Source organism: Cryptotermes secundus, unplaced genomic scaffold (assembly GCF_002891405.2).
Source record: "Cryptotermes secundus unplaced genomic scaffold, Csec_1.0 scaffold669, whole genome shotgun sequence".
NCBI classification, from domain to species: domain Eukaryota; kingdom Metazoa; phylum Arthropoda; class Insecta; order Blattodea; family Kalotermitidae; genus Cryptotermes; species Cryptotermes secundus.
In genome coordinates this window covers 104,342-124,537 of record NW_019726235.1, presented here as the reverse complement: position 1 = coordinate 124,537, position 20,196 = coordinate 104,342, and the positions used below count along the sequence as shown (strand labels likewise).

The 20,196-nt window shown below is 39.8% G+C and overlaps 2 protein-coding genes across 2 annotated transcripts in view; one reads left to right on the top strand and one right to left on the bottom strand.

The window, feature by feature from the left end:
- Positions 1 to 6,720, bottom strand: part of LOC111864067 (armadillo repeat-containing protein 7) — a 7,768-nt gene extending 1,048 nt beyond the window's left edge. Inside the window, exons 1-3 of the mRNA XM_023851052.2 lie at positions 6,468 to 6,720; positions 5,993 to 6,160; positions 1,255 to 1,392 (exon numbers count right to left, since the gene is read on the bottom strand). Coding sequence (XP_023706820.1) covers positions 1,255 to 1,392; positions 5,993 to 6,160; positions 6,468 to 6,576 — 415 coding nt within the window. The 5' untranslated portion in view covers positions 6,577 to 6,720. The remainder of the gene's footprint in view (positions 1 to 1,254; positions 1,393 to 5,992; positions 6,161 to 6,467) is intronic.
- A 6,116-nt stretch (positions 6,721 to 12,836) lies between these two features.
- Positions 12,837 to 14,198, top strand: LOC111864060. The gene has a single exon (XM_023851039.1). It carries the CDS (start codon positions 12,837 to 12,839, stop codon positions 14,196 to 14,198), a length of 1,362 nt encoding a protein of 453 aa, XP_023706807.1.
- The last annotated feature ends 5,998 nt before the right edge of the window (positions 14,199 to 20,196 follow it).

Here is a 20,196-nt window from a genome sequence, read left to right as displayed (position 1 = left end):
ACAACGCGCCAGCACACAACGCGCTATCTGTGAAGAGGTATTTGGCAAAAAACAACATTCCAGTGATGGAACATCCACCGTATTCTCCGGACCTAGCACCGTGCGACTTTTTTCTCTTCCCAAAAATCAAGTCTGCGCTGAAAGGGACCAGGTTCGAGTCCGTGGATGCAGTGAAAGCAAAAGCGACGCAACTCTTGAAGAGCATAACACAAGATGACCTGCAGCACTGCTTCCAACAGTGGAAAATTCGCATGGAGCGGTGTAGGGATCGGGGAGGGGACTACATTGAAGGGGATAACATTTCGACTGTCTGATTTTTTTTTAATAAAGGGTTAGAGCATGAATCCGGTTTCTTTATTGCCACACCTTGTATAAACTGCACTTAATGACTAAGAATAACATCTGCAGATGGGCTTTTGTGGCAACAGTATTAAACCTTCTGGTGATTATACAAACTGGAGTAAAGTGGTTAAGGACAAAATTAACCTTACGGTCCACACCAGATGGTCATTTTGTACTCAGCACAATCTTTATAAATGAAGTCACATTACAGAAAATTACTATAGAACAAAAAAAAAAATCACATCTAAAAATGAGTGCAAATTATTGTAAGAAACTAGAAACGGATGGTGGATTATCAGAACCACGGTACTGCATTTACGAAGGCCATGATGACAGTGGAGAAGTCCACCACAAACAAGTACAAAATTTTTCAAAGCACAATTCTCTTGCATCACTGACATTGATGTTCACTTACTGTATTACAATTACATGTCTACTGCTGTGCCATATGCAGGCTAATACTGGATGTTCCACTAACATTTCAAGTCCAAAGGGCCATTGTAGTTTTGCCAAATATTTCTTCATTGCAGAGAAATGCAAAATTTGCCCTATCTGAATCATCTGTGCATATTGCGGACACATTCTTACTTTATGTAAAAGGAGTAATCATTCAAAGTACAATAAAAATAATAAGGTGACTATAATTAAATCATTTCTATTTTGAATATATTGCAATCATGATATGAATATTAAGGGCACATGCAAACTTCAACTCTATGACAGCATACAGTATGCAGAAACATTTCTGCTGAATAGGAACTGATATTCTTGTAAGAGTTGTTATGAACGGTTATGTCTTCTGCAACAGAACATTGGTAGACTTTCAGCGGGCCGCGCGGCATTATAGCCCAGATGACACAACTCTTCATTTCTGCTTATGGCTTCATGTTATCTGAAATAACACTCCATTACCTAGTTTTGACTGTGGTGTGACCAGAAACATAAGTGTTGACATTGCTGACAGAACCGTTTCTTCATCGCGCGATGACAAGCAAGCAGCAACAATCCGCACGCCACCACAATGCACAATATACTCCTTATTCTCAATATCGAGAAAAAAAAAAAAAAAAAGGAAAAAGAAGACCAATGTTGTTGCCGGTGAACAGTCTGTAAGTTACAAAAGTGCAAACGCATGTGAACAAATCAGGGCTCTCACCAGTATCTTTGTTAGTCCCAGTAAAGTGTGTTTGCAGCATCCACAAAGGGCACATAATGTACATATAGTGAAGAGATCACCTGTTTGACCAAACGCTTGCTCTCCAAAAATCTGATTTTTAATTAAATACAATACAGAGAACCTACATGAAAAGTAGCTGTACAAATTTTATTCTGATTTTAATCAGTCCATCATATGCTACACATTAAATAAAGATCGATTTCTTAAAAAAATATTTGTTTGAAAGAAAAAATACACACAAGGAAAATTAATTTCTCATACTGTGTAGCATGATAAACCTGTGGCAGTTCATTCAGTATATAAACTATGCTATGTGGCAGAAATCCTGGGTTTGAGTCACGATAAAGGTACAGATTTTTCTCTTAGCCACTGTGTCCAGACTGGCTCCGTGGTCCACTCAGTATCCTGTCTAATGGGTGATGGGGCACCTGTCTTTGGCAGTGGTGTGGAGGGATACCTCAAGTCCTGCATACAACTTCACATATTGTGTTCCTTAATATGGACAACCTCACTCTTTTACTCTATGCAACAGAGCCAAACTTCAGCTTCAGAGACATTCCATGTCAAAGGAACACAGCTCACCACCTCACCTACTGTTATTTTAATGACATCTCAGTCACACATTATAACACAAACATGAACCAACTCTGACTGTACTTGACACACAGAACTGAAATTGGTGTTATTTTAAAGAACTAGCAATGGGCTTGAATATGCAGTTTTAATATATATATTAGAATGGTATTACTCATACTAAAACAGCTCAAGGCCACTGCATTTAAAATTTGACCTGAAATTTTAAATTAAATGAATTAAATGTTAACTATTATATATATATATATATATTTATTTTAGATATACATAATCTTTATATCACTGTATACTAGTCTTTATTTCAATTTATTATACTATTAAGGTATGTTACACAAAACTCATTAATGACACTGTATTTTAACTATTGAATTTTTAATCAATAGACTTGTATAAAACTGTACGAATTGTATAAGGTTTGCCATTACTTTTACTACTAAAATTAACTTATTTATTATATTGTATATGTTTATCAGTATTTTATTACAAATGTGTATGCCACTGGATGAAAATTTTAATTCTTAGTTGTGACTGTAACTAGGACGATCTCCACATCTGCATGAGAATGTATTGACAGGATTTATGGAAGGTGAATAAATGAAATTAATACCTGTTATATGTGCAATGAAGGTTTGGAGGTGGAACTCCACAGATATTTCAAGGAATTGAATACTTTATACTTTGCCACAGACAAAAATTATATCTGACCTATCCAAACCAATATTATTTGCAGACAATACAAGTATCCTTATCTTTGATAAGAATCCTGCTACATTTAAAATTAAAATAAATAAATTATTTGAGATGATAAATGAATGGTTTAGGAAAAATGAGCTAGTAATAATTTATGGAAAAACTTATTTTCTACAGTTTAGAACTAAAAACAGTAAAAACTTAAATGTTCAAGTTAGTTATTTAAACAATCAAATTCCAAGTATTTCTAATATATCATTTATGGAATTAAAAATTGAAAATTTTTTAACATGGGAAAGTCATATTGATGCAGTAATTGATAAGTTAAACAGATCCTGCGTTGCAATCCGATCAGTTAAATCCTTTTTACCACTGGAGACATTAAAAATTATGTATTTTTCCTATGTACATTCTATAATAACGTATGGATTAATATTCTGGGGTAACTCCCCGCATAGTATAAAAGTGTTTAGGATGCAGAAAAGGATAATTAGGATTATAACAAATACAACAAAGAGAACATCATGTCGTAGTTTGTTTCAAGAATTGGATATCCTCCCAATACATGCTCAATATATATTGTCGATCTCTCTGTTTGTCATAGTAAATAAGGAATTGTTCACATTCAACTCACAAATGCATAATTGTAGTACCAGATCTATCTGTGATCTGCATTATCCGCAAACTAGTCTGACACAATTCCAAAAAGGAATATGTTACATGGGGGTAAAGATCTTTAATCATTTGCCACCAAAAATCAAATCTATGTCTAATGACTTGAAAAATTTTAAAATTCAGTTGACAACATTTTTATTGCAAAACTCTTTTTATACATGTGATGAATTCTTTAGTAACAAATTTGCCTAGAAATAAGGATAATAACATAAACAATTTTAATATTGCATAATTTTATGTATAGTGATGTAAGACTGTAAATTTAACACATGTTTTTTTTTCTGTTATAATGATTATAAGCTGTACATATATATTTATAATTGTATTGTACTATATTAACTATGTGACTGGTTCTATATCTATGTATATGGATTTATGGAATATACAATAAATGAATGAATGAATGAATGAATGAATGAAAGGGACATGGCAGGCACAAGTACTTACAATGACTTAAGGACAGGTTTCTTTCCTGCAGATGGAAGCCAAAATACAGAACAGGACAGGCTGAAACTGGTCACAACTTCCTGCTTTCCAGAAACTTTGAAACTTTGTGTGTGATATTATAAAAGATGGCTGACAGATCCTTTGAAAATGTGGCAAGTTATCAGATATCTTGAGAATGACAGTAACAAATCAAAATCTGATACATGAGGTACTTAGAAGCAGATTAAATTTGGGCAATGCTTGGTACCATTCAGTTCAGGATCTTTTGTCTTTTTGCCTGCCATATAAATTTGTAAAGATTAAAATATACAAAATCATAATTTCGCCCACAGGTCTGCATGGGTATGAAAACTGGTCTCTTACATTAATGGAAAAACAAAGACTGAGGGTGAAGAAAGTCGTCTTCTGGCTTTAGGCGCCGTGTAATCTTCGTTTTGGCCAAAACGAAGATTACACGGCGCCTAAACCCAGAAGACGACTTTCTTCATACTCATCGCCGTGAAAACCTCAAAACTTACAAAGACTGAGGGTGTTTGAGAATAGGGTGCTGAGGAGAATATTTGAACAAAAGAGAGATGAAATGACAGGTGGCTAGAGGAAACTGCATAATGAGGAGCTTCATAAAGTGTACTTCTCATCAAAATACTATTAGAATGATCAAGTCAGGTATGGGATGGGCAGGGCATTTAGCAGGCATTGGAGAGAATAGGAATGTATACAGGTTTTCGGTAGGAAAACCTCAAAGAGAGACAACTTGGAAGACCTATACATAAAAAAAAAGTAAAGCTATCCCTGTAACAGGCCGTGAAGGCCCATAGGGTTGTGAGATGTTGAGGGTCCCACACTATCTAGACCAGCCGTGTCAAACATGCGGCCCCCATAGCCACAAAGTGCGGCCCCTCAACTTTTAGACCTAATTGATATTAAAATCAATATTAAAATTTTAGTAGAAATATTTTTTGTAAAGACAATTTTCCAACATACCAGAAGACAAGAAGTCTCACGCAGACATAAATTAGCAGGCTGCAGGAAATTCAATGTTTTGCTATTTCTAACATAATTTCTTGTGTGATCTCTCTCTTTACATATTGAAAAGCTCTTTGATACTTGTCAAAAATGGCATTCTCTTGCTTTTTAAAACTGTAATATATGTGACTTTAGGTAATTATACTGAAATTATTCCTAAATAATAAATAGAATTAAATTTCCTTGCATCGATAGCTAATGTATATTTCTATTTTGAAGGGTGGCCCTGGACTATTATTTATAGGGCTGAGGTGGCCCTCTGTACAAGTTGAGTTTGACATGCCTGATCTAGACAATCGGCTCCAAGATGGCAGTAAGGTTGTCAGCCTTACGCGCCGGCAGCGCTTTACTCCCCAGGAAAATTATTTAATTTATTCCTGGTACTCATTTCTGTTAGAGGCTGAGTCAACTCCACGGGCATAATGTGGCTGGAAGGGTTAGGTCAACCAAAAAAATCCAATTACCTCATCAGGATTTGAGCCCGTGACCTTCCAGCTTGTAGCATAGTGCCTCAACCATACATAGACAGGAGAATAATATTAAATGGATATTAGAGAGATACAGGTGGGTGTGGACTGGAGTCATCTGGCTCAGGACAGAGCCAAGTGATGCCCCATGTTTTTAGCTTGTTACGGGGACATCACTGAGAGGACCCCTGCTGACTCTGAGTAACACCCCAATGTTCCGTTTTAACAGAGGAGGCACAAGGACACAAACCATATCGGCTCAAGATCTTAGATATTAAGCATGAATTAGATTTAATCCAAATAACTGTAAATAAATTTCATATAAAAACTTCTAAGTGTTATATAATGAAATATGTAATAGTAGCTTCTAAACACGTTGAGCTTATGCCTTCTGAAGATGGTCAGCTGACCGAAACATGTAAAAGCAATAAACATGTACAAATTCAACCACCCTACATTATGTTAACAATTATTATTCAATAATTTAGTTTACTAGTGTGATGGACCACAGTGAACAGAGTTAAGATTATTCTACTCATTAGTTTCGCCTAATAATATTCACTTAAACACTTACCTAGGGCTAAATTGCACAGTCCTCCAAGGCCAAACTGGACAATATTTGTATTTTCTTCAGAAAGTTGGTCTAGAAATAGGTCAATCACATTTAACTTACGCAGATATTCATAATTAATGGGATCATAGGCAAAGTTGGCCAAATTTGCAAGCACCTGCTCCTTAGCTTCTGAAATGAATGGCAAGAAAAGCATTCAGATTATATTTTCAGTACTCAACTGAGGTGAATACCGCAAACGAACGGTGTGGTTTTCTTAGCTGCAACGCCATGTACTTTGGAGTTGCAACATGCCCCCCCCTGTATAACAACCAAGAATATCGCACTCTTCATAGTTGGATTTGAAAAATGACCGTGAGGTAAACACCAGCATACTACGGACCGCATCAGTGGAAACACATTCTGGATCGTTCGTTACCCGTTTCAAGTACCACACCAAAAATCATTCATTCCTATGGCAACAAAATGTCATACGTACCGTCTGATTTTGTTTCTTTAAACTCCGAGACTAATTGTTTCAAGTAGTCATATCGACCCACTCCCTTTTTACCAGTTCGTCTAACAAGATGTTCAGGTTTACTGAACATCGGTCATAAATAATTAATATGATTATAACCTCAATCAAATACAGCATTCCAGACTTTCCACACCTTCCAGACTTCCAGACGTTGCTAACTCCTTGTTACTTGCTGGAAATCGTTGGAAACGTAGCCGCCGAACATCACCTAAACATCAATTCTGCCATCTATAACCCTGTCTGTAAATTTCTGCGAAAGGGCCGCCGCCACTGCCGAGAACTCTGTCGGTAAGAAGGTAAGTGGAGAAGAAACAGGTCGATTGGTGAAAAAATACCTGTCAGAGAAGCTCAGAGAGAAAGATGATGATACTGGCACATCAGTAGGTAAATAAGAAAATAATGGCTTTCTATTTTTGCTTTTTAACTTCCTATTCACAAAATCATGATATAAAGATAGCTAACAGATGTTTTGAAAATGTGGCACAGTTCAGATATTTAGGAACGACTATAACAAAATAAAACCTGATTCAGGAGGAAATTAAGAGGAGGTTGAATTCGGGTAATGCTTACTACCATTCACTCCAGAAGCCTGGCCTCTTGTCTGCTGTATAAAAACATAAAAAGTAGAATATACAAAACTATAATTTTGCCTGTGGTTCTGAATGGGTGTGAAACTTTGTCTCAGACATTAAGTGAGGAACATAGGCTGAGGGTGTTTGAGAACAGGGTGTTGAGGAGAATATCTGGACTAAAGAGAGATGAAGTGACAGGAGGTTGGAGAAAACTACATAATGAGAAGTTTCATAATTTGTACCCTCTGCCAAGTATAATTAGAATGATTAAGTGAAGGAGGACGAGATGGGCAGGGCATGTAGCACAAATGGGGGAGAAGAACAGTGTATATAGGATACTGGTGGGAAGCTAGAAGGAAAGAGACAACTAGGAAGACCAAGACATACGAGTAAATAGGTAGACAACATTAAAATGAATCATAGAGAGACAGGATGGGATGGTATGGATTGGATTGATCTGGCTCACAATAGCGACCAGTGGAGAGTTCTTGTAAACATGGTAATGAGACTTTGGGTTCCATAAAATGCTGGGAAGTTCTTGAGTGGCTGCACAATTGACAACTTCTCAAGTAGGGTTCAACTCCATGAGTGAGTCAGTGAACTTGTTGCCCACACCAAGTTTGGCATGATGAACTGTGATTAGTCACATGACAGAACATTATGCTGTCATAATGCCTCTTGAAATGGTAAGAATATCTGTGGGATCCATTTCTGCTAGCATCATTAGACATTAGATGATTTGGAGAAAGTGACATTTGCAACAAGCTGGGTATCCCAGTAGCAGAAAAATTCATGGGGTTGCAACTACACACACATATTACAAAACTCTCATACTGAGTACTTCATCACTGCTATCGTCCTCAATTAGAGATTGGGCTCAAAAAAACCAGTTCTGAGATCTCCACAGAAGTTCAGGGTTCATTCTACACTTCAGTTTTGAAGGAACTGTATTGAAATTGAAACCTGAGTGGGGAGTAAAACATGTTCTTGTTTGTATACTGGTAAAAATTAATTAGCATTACTGTTAATAATTGATGTGAGAATTTCAGATTATTTACTTAGCCTGTAATACCCCAGAGCAGAATCATCTTCTTTAGTATTCACAGTGGGTTTATGGATTGAAGTTATTTTGAATTTGGAGGCAATAGTAGTAAAAGTAGTTTCTTCTTTTTCTTGAATTCTTGAAATAGTGGGCGTGATACCCAGTGCTGTGTAACTCAGTGAGTGTAAGCACAGAACAAGCATACAATCTGACTCTGCATCAGTCACCATATGTTTAACACAACTCCATTTAGGCCTCAGAGCAATAGGAGTGTCGAAAGATCGCACGCAGTAATTACAGAATATTTGCGTCATTTTATATGCCACGAGCAGTACTGGGATACACTGTTGCCAACGGCAGCATTCCTTTATAATACGACTCCCCAGACGAGCACTAAGTACTGTCCATTCGAGTTGATGTTCGGAAGAAAGGCTTCGATGCCAGGACTGCTACAAACGCCGCCCCAGTTGCCCTAGCTACGACGAGAGAGAAGACTTCGTGATACAGCCATGAGGTAGCACGGAAGGCCCTAATAAACTCGAAGGAAGTGTCTAAAAGATATTATGACCAGAAGGAAAATACGGTTACGTTCCTCGAAGATGATCTTGTACTTCTGCTACAGCAACAGGTCAGACGAGGTCGCTCTATGAAACTTTCTACCCCGTGGATAGGACCGTACACCGTGGTCGAAGTCAGAGGCGTAAATTGCGTATTACGCTCAGGTACAAAGAGGACGAACCTTCAAAGTGCACAGCAACAGACTGAAGCTTTTCATTTAGTTTGAGCTCGACAAGCGAGTCGAGACGCTGTTGGTTTTGAGCGCCATGTGAGTCGCCGCCATCTTCGTCATAGACCTCAGAGTCGAGAACTGTGAGGACACGACCGGACTGCACTATGATCACATAGGTCAGGTGCAACCATACACTTCAGAATGGAAGCTTGTAACATATGTAAACATATCGAAATTAGGGACGACTTACAATACGCTTGTAGATTTTGTCGCTCAGACTAGAGCAATGTGTAAAGAATTGCCAGCTGAAGCCATTTCTACCTTTCAGTCGGACCTGTCCCTGATGATTCAGAGCGTATCGAGAATTCATAGAACTCGGCGCATAATTTCTGAAATTATTAAGGATAAAGGGGAGGAGGTATTTCATTTTGATAATATCTATACACGTACTGAAAGAACTAAAAGAGGCGTTTTTAATTTTAGTGGATCGATTTCCAAAATTGTATTTGGTACCTGGTCAAGTGAAGACGCCGATTATTATTAAAACAAAATAAACGAATTAGAGTCAGAGCAACTTTCAATGCTAAAGGTAGCCAAGGAACAAATGACTGTTGTGCGTTCCACATGGCAGACGGTAAATCATAGTCAGTCGACATTGCAGCCAATGAACTGCAAATAAACGAGAACTCGAGAACAATGCAGAAGCAAGTAAATGAAAACGTGGAGAAGACGAACCAACGTTTTCGTAAACCACTCTTTTGATTGCAACTAATCAACACATGATAATTATTGAACATTTAATTGGTCAGCTGAAGGAAGGGTATGACACATTGTTATTTGCAATTATTTTTGCACAGAAAGGAATATTATCACCCCTGGAGATATTATAAGAGCCTTTCAGGACTCCCATTCTATCCTTCCACGTGACCTAACACCGCAAGAATGGCTTACGAGCAGGTATTGATGAAAATAATTGATTTTGAAGTGTTTGTAAATGACAATCTTTTGGGGTACGTCATGAAGATACCCTTAGTGAACAGTGCGGTGTACAAATTATACAAGCTGGTTCCATTTTCCACGAAAATTAATAACAGTGAGAATATTTTCGTTTTCATTGAAAATGAAAAGGACTTTCTTATGATAGATACATTGAAACAAATGTATGTTAAACTGAATGAACTAGAATTAGATGAGTGTAAGGTGCGCGTATGTAAACAGACATTCCCTGTAAAATCCACACATGTACACCAGGAATGCGAGGTCAGCTTGTTAGAGTCCACTACAGCAATTCCGTTAGACTGCAATAAAAAATAATTTCTCTTAATGATGTAACGTGGTTACCCCTCACTCATAATAAATGGATATTTGCCACATCGCACAAGGAAAGGGTGACCATTATTGTATGTGTAATAACTAGGGACCGGATTTTAATGAAAATGCGTATTTCTTTCTTGCAACCAGAATCCAACTTCTCTTCAATGGCACTAAGTGTGGATCTCGCAGGCCGCGCCATAGCTCAAGCGGTTAGTCGCTGGCTTCCCACCGCGGCGGCCTGGGTTCGATCCCGGCTCTGGTCAAGTGGGATTTGTGGTGGACAAAGTGGCGCTGGAGCAGGTTTTTCCCGCGTACTTAAGTTTCACCCTCCAATCTTCATTCACCAATTTCTCCATAATCACCCTCACCTATCATCTGGGGCTGGTACAATAGGCCAGAAGTATCCGCAGTACAAGGGACTTAGTCCCATCCCACTAGCAATAAAAAAAATTGGATCTCATTTCCGCTCGGCCAGATTGAATTTCTTTTCTCAGTTCCTTTAGATTTCTTTCAGTCTTCGCCTCGTTGATTTCTATGTCTTCCTCTAGTTCCTTTAGGTTCGCGTCCGCCCTGAATTGGTTGATTTCCATTCTTGCCACTATTTCTTGCGTGTTTTTTCTGTTGGCTTTTCTATGGGCGTACATATTGGCTTCGATATTTTCCAGCAGGCTTTCCATAATTTTTTCCATCTCCATAATGTGGCGATATACTACCCGATGTAATCGTAAATCCAATAGGCTGATTAATTTGATCCACTCCGTAAAACTTCCAACATCAACTGTCACAAGTTTATCGCTGCGTGATTACTGATACCAAATTGTCATTTATTTTCAGTTGTACCCACAGCTGAAGAATCCAATACGCTCCGAGCCGCCAACTTCTGACAACAAAATATCACGCGTGACGATGAGAATGGAGGGTTCAAATTCGGTTGACTTGATTTATTGACACTTACAACCTCTCTTAATCACACTTAAATACATAAATACAGCGCTGTCGTTGATTTACACACTTTCCATTTCTCCGCTGAACACACGCGCGCGCGCGCGCGCGCACACACACAGACACACACACACACACACACACACACACACACACACACTAGGATTCCAAGTCTTCACTAGTCGTCTGCTGGCAACGGATCCCAATACAGAAACTATAACAGCCTCACTGCATTACAAACTCCAAGTATTACTAACAAAAAATCTTCAAATTACACTAATTCGCTCTCTATTCATCTTCAGAATTAACGCGCCATTCTCGTCCCTGTACTTCCAACTGCTGAACCCTCTTGGACTCTCCGCTTTATCACTGCCACGTAAATAACTGAAACTGTTCAAAGTCAAAGTCAAAGTCTGTCTGTAACTGTCGTTATATAACCTGGGCACCGACCACACGGAAAATACAGCCTCTTTTGTTCTAGAGTCGCGTTTATCTCGTCGTTGCATAGCGACGGTCGCGGCGCTGACCACATAGAAACCCGTCTATTGCTGAGGTTTGTTTACCGAGCCGTTGCTTAGAAAGGCCCTTAAAATAATCTACTAAGCAGTCAATGGATTCATAACGCCTTTACGAAAAGTTTTGCATGCCTGACAACCGTTACGATCGGTTGATACATTTTCCTGGGAAGATATATATCTGTCTGGCTAATTCAATTATCTTACTTTCTGATATAAGATATTACATTCCGTTCACTTTTTAGCTTTCAGTCCTTTTCTTCCAGAAATTCTCTTTATGTTTATATTTAGTGTCAATAAGATTTATGTACGAAGACAATAACTTAATCACCTAAATGTAGGTGTAATTGGATTAAATTTCACGCCTTTCCATCTTTACGAACAATATCGGTAATCGATATGTAAGGGGCTAATCCCTACTTTCGAGAATTCTAAGATGTGGGACAGTCCGTGAGGAAACCAGTAGCGATTGAGATGCGTTTATTTCATAATATATAATTCATTATATATGAAATATTAAACACGACGCATAAGTAATTAAAATTGTATTTAATTAAATATTATTTTTTCGGAACCTAGAGGAATTAGTTGCACTGGGATTTGAACTTATTTGATATCTAAGGAAATAAATGTAGAATGAAGCTCATATTTTGCCTGGTTCTTCTGTTGAAATACTCCACAATTGTACATGCGGCACTTCTAAATTGGTTTGGAGAACATTATCTTCATGGTGAGAAAGTTATTGAAGATTTTGTGCAAGATGCAGCATTCTGGTCAGTTTGTGAAAGTCATTTCCATTCAACTAGTATCCTCACAATACTAGCACCTTCCTTGAGCAACAGAGTTTGGAATCACACTATTTCCAGCCTGATTGAAGTAATGTACAAAACTCTGAATATACCAATTATATTAATTTATTTGAATCCTTCAGAAATAATGCGGAAAGTGGTATCATTTGGGGAACCAGTCGACCAAATTCGAGAATATCCCCCAGAATCGTCCCACTCATATCTTATAATAACTTACAAGGAAAATTATTTATATTCATACATAAATTATGAAGCAGAATATCCTAAAAATGAATGGACTCCAAAAGATAATTTCTTGATTATAATTATTTTGCATAATGATTGGTATACATGTAACATGCCACAGAATTATGAAGGTATATTCGAGATACTTTGGAATAAATATTGGATTCTCAATGTAGTAACCATGGTGAGGTATCTGAACATTTGCGACAAGCACACTGAGATAATGGTGTACAACCGTTTTGATGCAATTCAGAGCCGTGGTGTTACTAATGTGACCCCAGACCAAGTGTCAGAATTACCTAAAACATACTTGGAGAGGACATGGAACTTAGCAGGGCATTCTATAAGAGTCAACATGTTTCACTCATTCCCCAACGCTCAGTTAAAGTGCGAAAGGCCCAACAAGTGCACATACGAAGGGCGAGACTGGGAAGTGATAAAGAACCTGGCCACATTCATGAACTTCACAGCTGTCATCCTCCAGTCATCGGACGGGAAAGGATTTGGCTACAAAGCCGAATCAGGTTTCACGGGATCCATGGGTGACTTGATATACAGAAAGGCAGACATCTCGGGCAATGAAAGATATATAAAGTATTATGGCACGAACAGGATAGAGTTCACCATGCCTGCTTTTTACACAATGCAGCTCGTGGTAGTGGTTCCCAAAGCAAACCGAATTTCCTCGTGGAGAGTCATCTTCAAGTGCTTCACATTCCAGTTCTGGATGTGCTTGCTTACCGTGTTCGTGGTCACCGCGATGCTATGGTACGTTCTGAGGAAACTACATAGGAAAGTGTCTTGCCTCACGAACACTGTTGACATGATGGCCGTGTTCCTCACGATGTCCCTCAGTTTCCTTACGAAGATCTCTTCTTTGTCTCAGAGAGTGCTTCTGTCATCCTGTCTCTTCTTCAGCCTGGTCATCATGTGTGGCTTCCAGAGTTCTCTATTGGACGCGGTCGCTTACCCACATTTCCAGCCGGATAGTGATACTCTCCAGAAACTCGACGAGTCGGGACTTCCCATTGTCACACTTGACCCCAATCTGATGGACACATTCGACGCGTCTCCATCCATGAGGAATCTCGCCGTCAGGCTTGAGATCCAGAACATGTCTTCACAGACTCTGCTACACCACATTGCATTCTATAGGAACGTATCTATGCTGACTAGTAAGGGAGAGGCTCTGTGGTTTCTTAGCAAGTACCCAGACAAGTTGTACATTGTCAACGAGTATCCCAGGGAGTATTTTGTGTCATACATGATTCCAAAAGGCTCTCCATATGCCACAAGGATCCACAATCTGCTCGGAAAAATGAGTGAAGCGGGTCTGGTGAAGAAGTGGGATCAGAACATGAGCTACAATCTGCAACTGGAAGCTTTACGGGAGAGCGCAGCTAACCTTCAGGACACTAGGGACATAAAGGTTTTCACGCTTGTGGATTTTACCCTTTCTTTCTTCGTCTGGGGACTCGGCGTTGCTCTCGGTGTCATCGTGTTCCTGTTGGAGATTTCCTTTGGGCGTACTATACGTAAATAGATTTATGTTTACCGTTGAAGGTTAATGTGTTTTAATATAAAGCTGAAACTCTTATTACTCGTAGTTTTATGAAAGTATGAAAGTTTAAATTATGGTATATAAAAACTCAGTGTGGAATTTGTGAATAATGATCCTGTTAATGTGTTTGTGTAATTTAAACAAATATGAAGGCCAAGAATTGGCATACGCCAGAGTATAAGGGACAGCGATTTAATCCTCAATACCAGTGGCGTGCAGTACTATTTTTGGTAAGGGAAGCAGTGGTATCTAATAAACGAATGATAGCAATCAACGCACCAAAATTTTCGTCACTTATTGAGTCAATAATGTCGTTTTGTTTTCTGTTCGATAAACCTGTAAATACTGTAACTCCACATAATTACCTCGGTCAATAGAATCCACGCTTTCGTCATGACCAAGGAGGCCAAGTTGCCAGATGATATCAATCAAGCCTTTCATTGTTTCTCTATGTAGTATCGTCAGGCGCTTTTGATTGTCAAGTTGACAGGCAATTCGAGATTTCCTGAGCATAACAAATTGCATTGTTGAAATAATGCGAGCCTGAGAGTTCTCATGTCGTTTCAGTGCTTTATGAAGGTTGTTGATATCACCAAACCCAGTCTTGTTGCATACATTTTTTACATTGAGAAATAATAGGCATGGCCAACAGAACAATTTTCCTATATTACAGCAACCGGATAGTCACTCTGTTTTACAATACTGTTCCAAATTAAATTTTCTCACACATAATTTGGTTTGTGCTTTAAGTTCCGGCAACTCGCATGTTGGTCGTCCTCTTTCTATAATTATTTTCTTTTCAGAAAAGTCCCTGCTATTAAATCCGCATCTTAAAAGGCTTTTGATTGCACAGTCACAGTCACGTTGGCTGCTGTCGGAACCAGGCGTGTTCACACGACATGGCCTACCTCATAATGCATGACAGGTTAGGTTTTCACAAAGTCTGTGCACGATGGGTGCCGCACATGCTGACCCCACAACACAAAATGCAAAGAATAGGTCTGGCATTACAGCACCTCAATCACTAAGATGATGAAGGACATGATATGCTAACCCGAATTGTCACAGGTGATGAGTCTTGGGTTCACCATTACCAGCCCAAGACAAAACACGTGTCAATGCAGTGGAAACATCCTGCTTTGCCTGCCAAAAAAAAGTTTAAGGTGACAGTATCCTCCAGGAAAGTGATGCTCACAGTCTTCTGGGATCACAAAGGCATACTGATCACCACAGTCCAGCCTCAAGGACAAACAATAAATGCCAACTCCTACTGTAACATCCTCAGGAAACTTCACAAGGCCATTCAACGGAAGCATGCAACTTGTCATGCATTATGAGGTAGGCCCATGCCATGTGAATATGCCTGGTTCTGACAACAGCCCAAAGAATTTTATGCTGCTTGTTTTCAGGGGCTTGTGAAACGATGGGTCAAGTGCCTCAGTGTACAGGCAGATTATGCTGAGAAATAAAAGCATTTTTCAAATCAGTACTCTTATTTATTTTAGTTCTATATCCATTTGTATCTTACTTATTGACTTACCTGTAACCTGTAATAACCTGTAATATGTATAAGTAGTTAGTTAGTTAGTTAGTTATTGGAGAGGGTGGGTTTCCCCATGCACTGAGACCTGTATTGGTCCATTGTGCTTCCCTCTATGATTTCTACCAGTCTCTATATCCTACCGGTACTGGTGCTTACCATCAGTCCCGCCCAGCCAGCGAGACCGGCTCTACTAGCTGAGAGGTATCTATAACGCTTCCCCCATATACCAGAGGTATTAGAGACTGCTGTTGGGCGGGAAACGTCCGTTAATTTGGCTCAGTGACCTCCTTTGGATATATGAGGTTCTTTTACGTGCCGTAAAGCTACAACACGGGACCCACGGCTTAAAGTCCCTCCCGGAGGACTTGTTTCCTGAATTTTTCCGCCCTTAAAAATTCGACGACCTCCGCCGGGTATTTGAACCTGCATACTACAAGTCATGAGGTGGGAACGTTACCTCTAGACTACGGAGGCCACTAATATGTGTAAGTACCTGCAGCCATATCTGAGACTGATATACCGTGTCTCAATTAAGTCCAACACATCCAGTTTTCCTGCAACATCACAAAAGACTGCAGCAGATGTAGCTGTTGGCTTGCGTTTGGAGGACATGTAGTATAAAATATACCTGCATTTAATTCTCGAAATTCTTAAAAGTTTAAGTGCCGCATTACTTCTCCAGTGAAATTCGAAGCGCAGTCTGTGAGAATCGAACCCGGCGACCCGAACACAGTGATTACATTGTCGGCTAGCGCTCTCGCTATCGTTACGGCTTCTTGATTTGGAAGCGCAATGACCCAGGTATTTGGATAGTTGGTACTGGCACGTGTTCCCTTGTTCCGTTAAAGGCAGGGGTCTCATGCAGTCCAAACTTCTCTTCCTCAAAAGGCGCATTCATTGCCATCTTCGTGTATGGAACTGTGTGCTTATTCCTCTGGCACGATGCACATTTCCTCACGTAATTTTCTATGTCCCTTCTGGGCCAACTTACGTAGGGTTTCAACCGTTCTTAAGTTCTTGAGATTCCTGTGTGCCTACCTATAAGAGATTCATGATATTCTCTTATAATACTCGTTTTCTCGGATTCCGAAAGTTCGCTACGGTTTCCAGAATCTTCGGAATCGACTGTCTCGTTTGTTTCGCTGGTAGCGGATCCTGCCAATTTCTGACCCCTCGATCCTTCTTCCTTGTCACCGCCCTCACTAGCATCTCCTTTGTGTATGCGAGACAAGAAGTCGGCATGCGATATTGTTTTACCTGACCGGTAATGTGTCGCGAAGTCATTCTCCCAATTTAAGTCGTCATCTTAATAGCCGTGAGCTAGGGTCCTTAACATTGAATACCCATTTAAGGGGCTTGTGGTCAGTTACAATTTTGAAATGGCTCCCTAGTACATAGGGTCGAAACTGTTTTAGAGTCCACATAATGGCGGCCATTTACCGGTCGGTTGTGCTATAATTTCTTTCTGACTTATTAAACGTCCTTCTAGCCTCTGCTATCGGGAGGTCTCTTCCTATTTCTCCCTGGCTCGGCACACAACCGGCGGCAACGCCTGAAGCATCGGTGGTAATAATACATGGTCGCGAAAAGTCCGGATACTGTAAGATAGGAGCCGTAACTAACAGCTCTTCAGAGTCTGGAAGGCGTTCTGCTGTGGTTCCTTCCAGTCCTATACCGCGTCCTTCTTCGGTAATTTATACAGAGGTTTCGCCACTTTACTGTAGTTGTGAATGAAACGTCTGTAATACGAGGAGAGCCATAAAAATCCCTTCAGTTGTTTAACTGTCTTGGATTCGGTGAAGTTTCGCAATGTCTCCGTCTTTCTAGGGTCCGGCCTTAGCCCTCGTCAGTGGCGACGTCACCAAGGAATTGAACCTCGGCCCTCAAGAACTCACACTTGAATGGTTCAATATTCAACTTGCTTTCGCGGAATCTCTGAAACAGTTCCCTCAGCCTCTCATTGTGAGATTCCAGCGAACCTGCTGTAATAATAACAGCACCCATATAACAGAAACACCGTAACCGGTTCATTCCTGCGAGTACGGAATTCATAAGAGACTGAAATGTAGACGGCTCGGATTTCAGGCCCATGGGGAGACGAAGAAATTCAAAATGACCCGCGGGTGTACTAAAAGCAGCTTTCGCGCGGTCCTCCTCTGCTAGTTCAACCTGATAATACCCCGACGTAAGGTCAACAGTAGAGAAATACTTTGCCTTACCCAGCTGATCCAAAATATCGGTGATGTTCGGCAGCGAGTAAGCATGTCCGACGGTTCATTCATTCGCCTTCCTGAAATCAATCACTACTCGCCATTTTACCTTTCCTGTGGTATCTGCCTTTTTCGGTACTAACAGCAGTGGGCTATTGAAAGCGCTTCTGGAGGGTGCTATAATTCCTTCATCCAATAACTTGCTAATTTGCCTATTCACTTCCTCCTTGTGAGCTTCCGGCAATGTGTAAGGTCGAACGTTTATCGCTCTGTTTTCATCCAAGACTTGGGTGGGATTTGAGTGCTTAACTAGGTCAGTGTGCGACAGTGTATCCCCTTCCAAATAAAAGATGTCATGGAAATCCTCACAGATTTCCAGAATAGATTCCTTTTTGGATTAACCCTTTATGAACCCTACACTTCTAATGAAATGTAGGACTTTATTTATGGGGGCATCACAAAAGTCACTTGGTTCCATGAAGAACTGACCCAGGTGTATTTGGACTGAAGAGAGATGAAATGACAAGAGGCTAGAGAAAACTATATAGTGAGGAGTTTCAAAATTTGTACTCTTCTCCAAGGATAATTAGAATGATCAAGTGAAGGAGGATGAGATTGGCAGAGCATGTAACACGAATGTGGAAAAGAGGAAAGCATATAGGATATTGGTGGGAAAGCCAGAAAGAAAGAGACCACTGGGAAGACCAAGTCGTAGGTGGGTGGACAATATTAAAATAGATCTTGGAGAAATAGGGTGGGATGTTGTCGATTGGATTAATCTGGCTCAGGATATGGACCAGTGGAGGGCTCTTGTGAACACGGTAATGAACCTTCAGGTTCCATAAAATGCTGGGATGTTCTTCAGTAGCTGCACAATCATTGGCTCTTCAGGATGGGGTCAGCTCCATGACTGAGTGACATATTGAAGAATTGCAATGTGGGGAATTTTTCACTTTCATGGTGGAAGGATCCAAGAGCCAGATCAACATCAATAATGAACCATACAGAAAAAAATATAATAATGTATTCACAGAGATATTGGGTTTTCGGAGTTTATCCATCATCCTGGTTTTTAAGATAACTAAGAAACTTAAAAACCAGGACGATGGATAAAGTCCGAAAACCCAATATCTTTGTGCGTTATACACCATCATCAGAATCCTATAGTTAGTTAGTTAGTTAGTTATTGGAGAGGGTGGGTTTCCCCGTGCACTTAGACCTGTATTGGTCCACTGTGCTTCCCTCTATGATAGTCTACCAGTCTCTATATCCTACCGGTACTGGTGCTTACCACCAGTCCCGCCCGGCCAGCGAGACTGGCTCTACTAGCTGAGAGGTATCTATAATGCTTCCCCCATCTACCAGAGGTATTAGAGACTGCTGTTGGGCGGGAAACGTCCGTAATTTGGCTCGGTGGCCTCCTTTGGAGATATGAGGTTCTTTTACATGCTGTAAAGGTACGACACAGGACCCACAGCTTAAAGTCCCTCCCTGAATTTTTCCGCCCTTAAAAATTCGACGACCTCCGTCAGGTATTTGAACCCGCGTACTAAGAGTCATGAGGTGGGAACGTTACCTCTAGACTATGGAGGCCGCTGAATCCTATAGTAACTAATAATAATGTATTATTAAGCATGTGAATCCATTTTACTGACATTATTCTTGTTTCATTAAATGCTTTCATACTGAAAAGTCCTTTCAAATAAGTCACAAATGTTTATGACTTCTAAAGTTTTCATCATGCATAATTTTCTTTTATGTAGTATGAAACGAAGTGAGAATTCAGCTTCATGTAAGACAGAGATTGTAGTGGACCAATATGGATCAGAATTTAATGGGAGTTGGTTCAGTAGTTCCAGAGATGAAATGAGATGGACAGATGAATGTTACCTGCCCTATATGCATTCCTTTTATGCAATGAATGCAGAAACAAGGCTGATCTTACCAGCACAGTTCACAACCAGTATCATATATGAGTTATTAGAGTGTAAATAATATTATAAGGAAATGAATAAATGCTTTCTTAACATTCAATCTAAGTGTCTCATATGCTTCCACCTGTCTTGTTAGAGGAACTTGATCTTCACTCACAGTTCACTGATCTGTTATAATACTGTTCTCTACGTTTGGGCTCTCCTTTTTCGTACACTGATATTGTAATTTTATTTTGCCTTTTCAGTCCTTCTGCATTTCTGAAGTAATTTCCCAGTCTAATACCAAGAGTAAA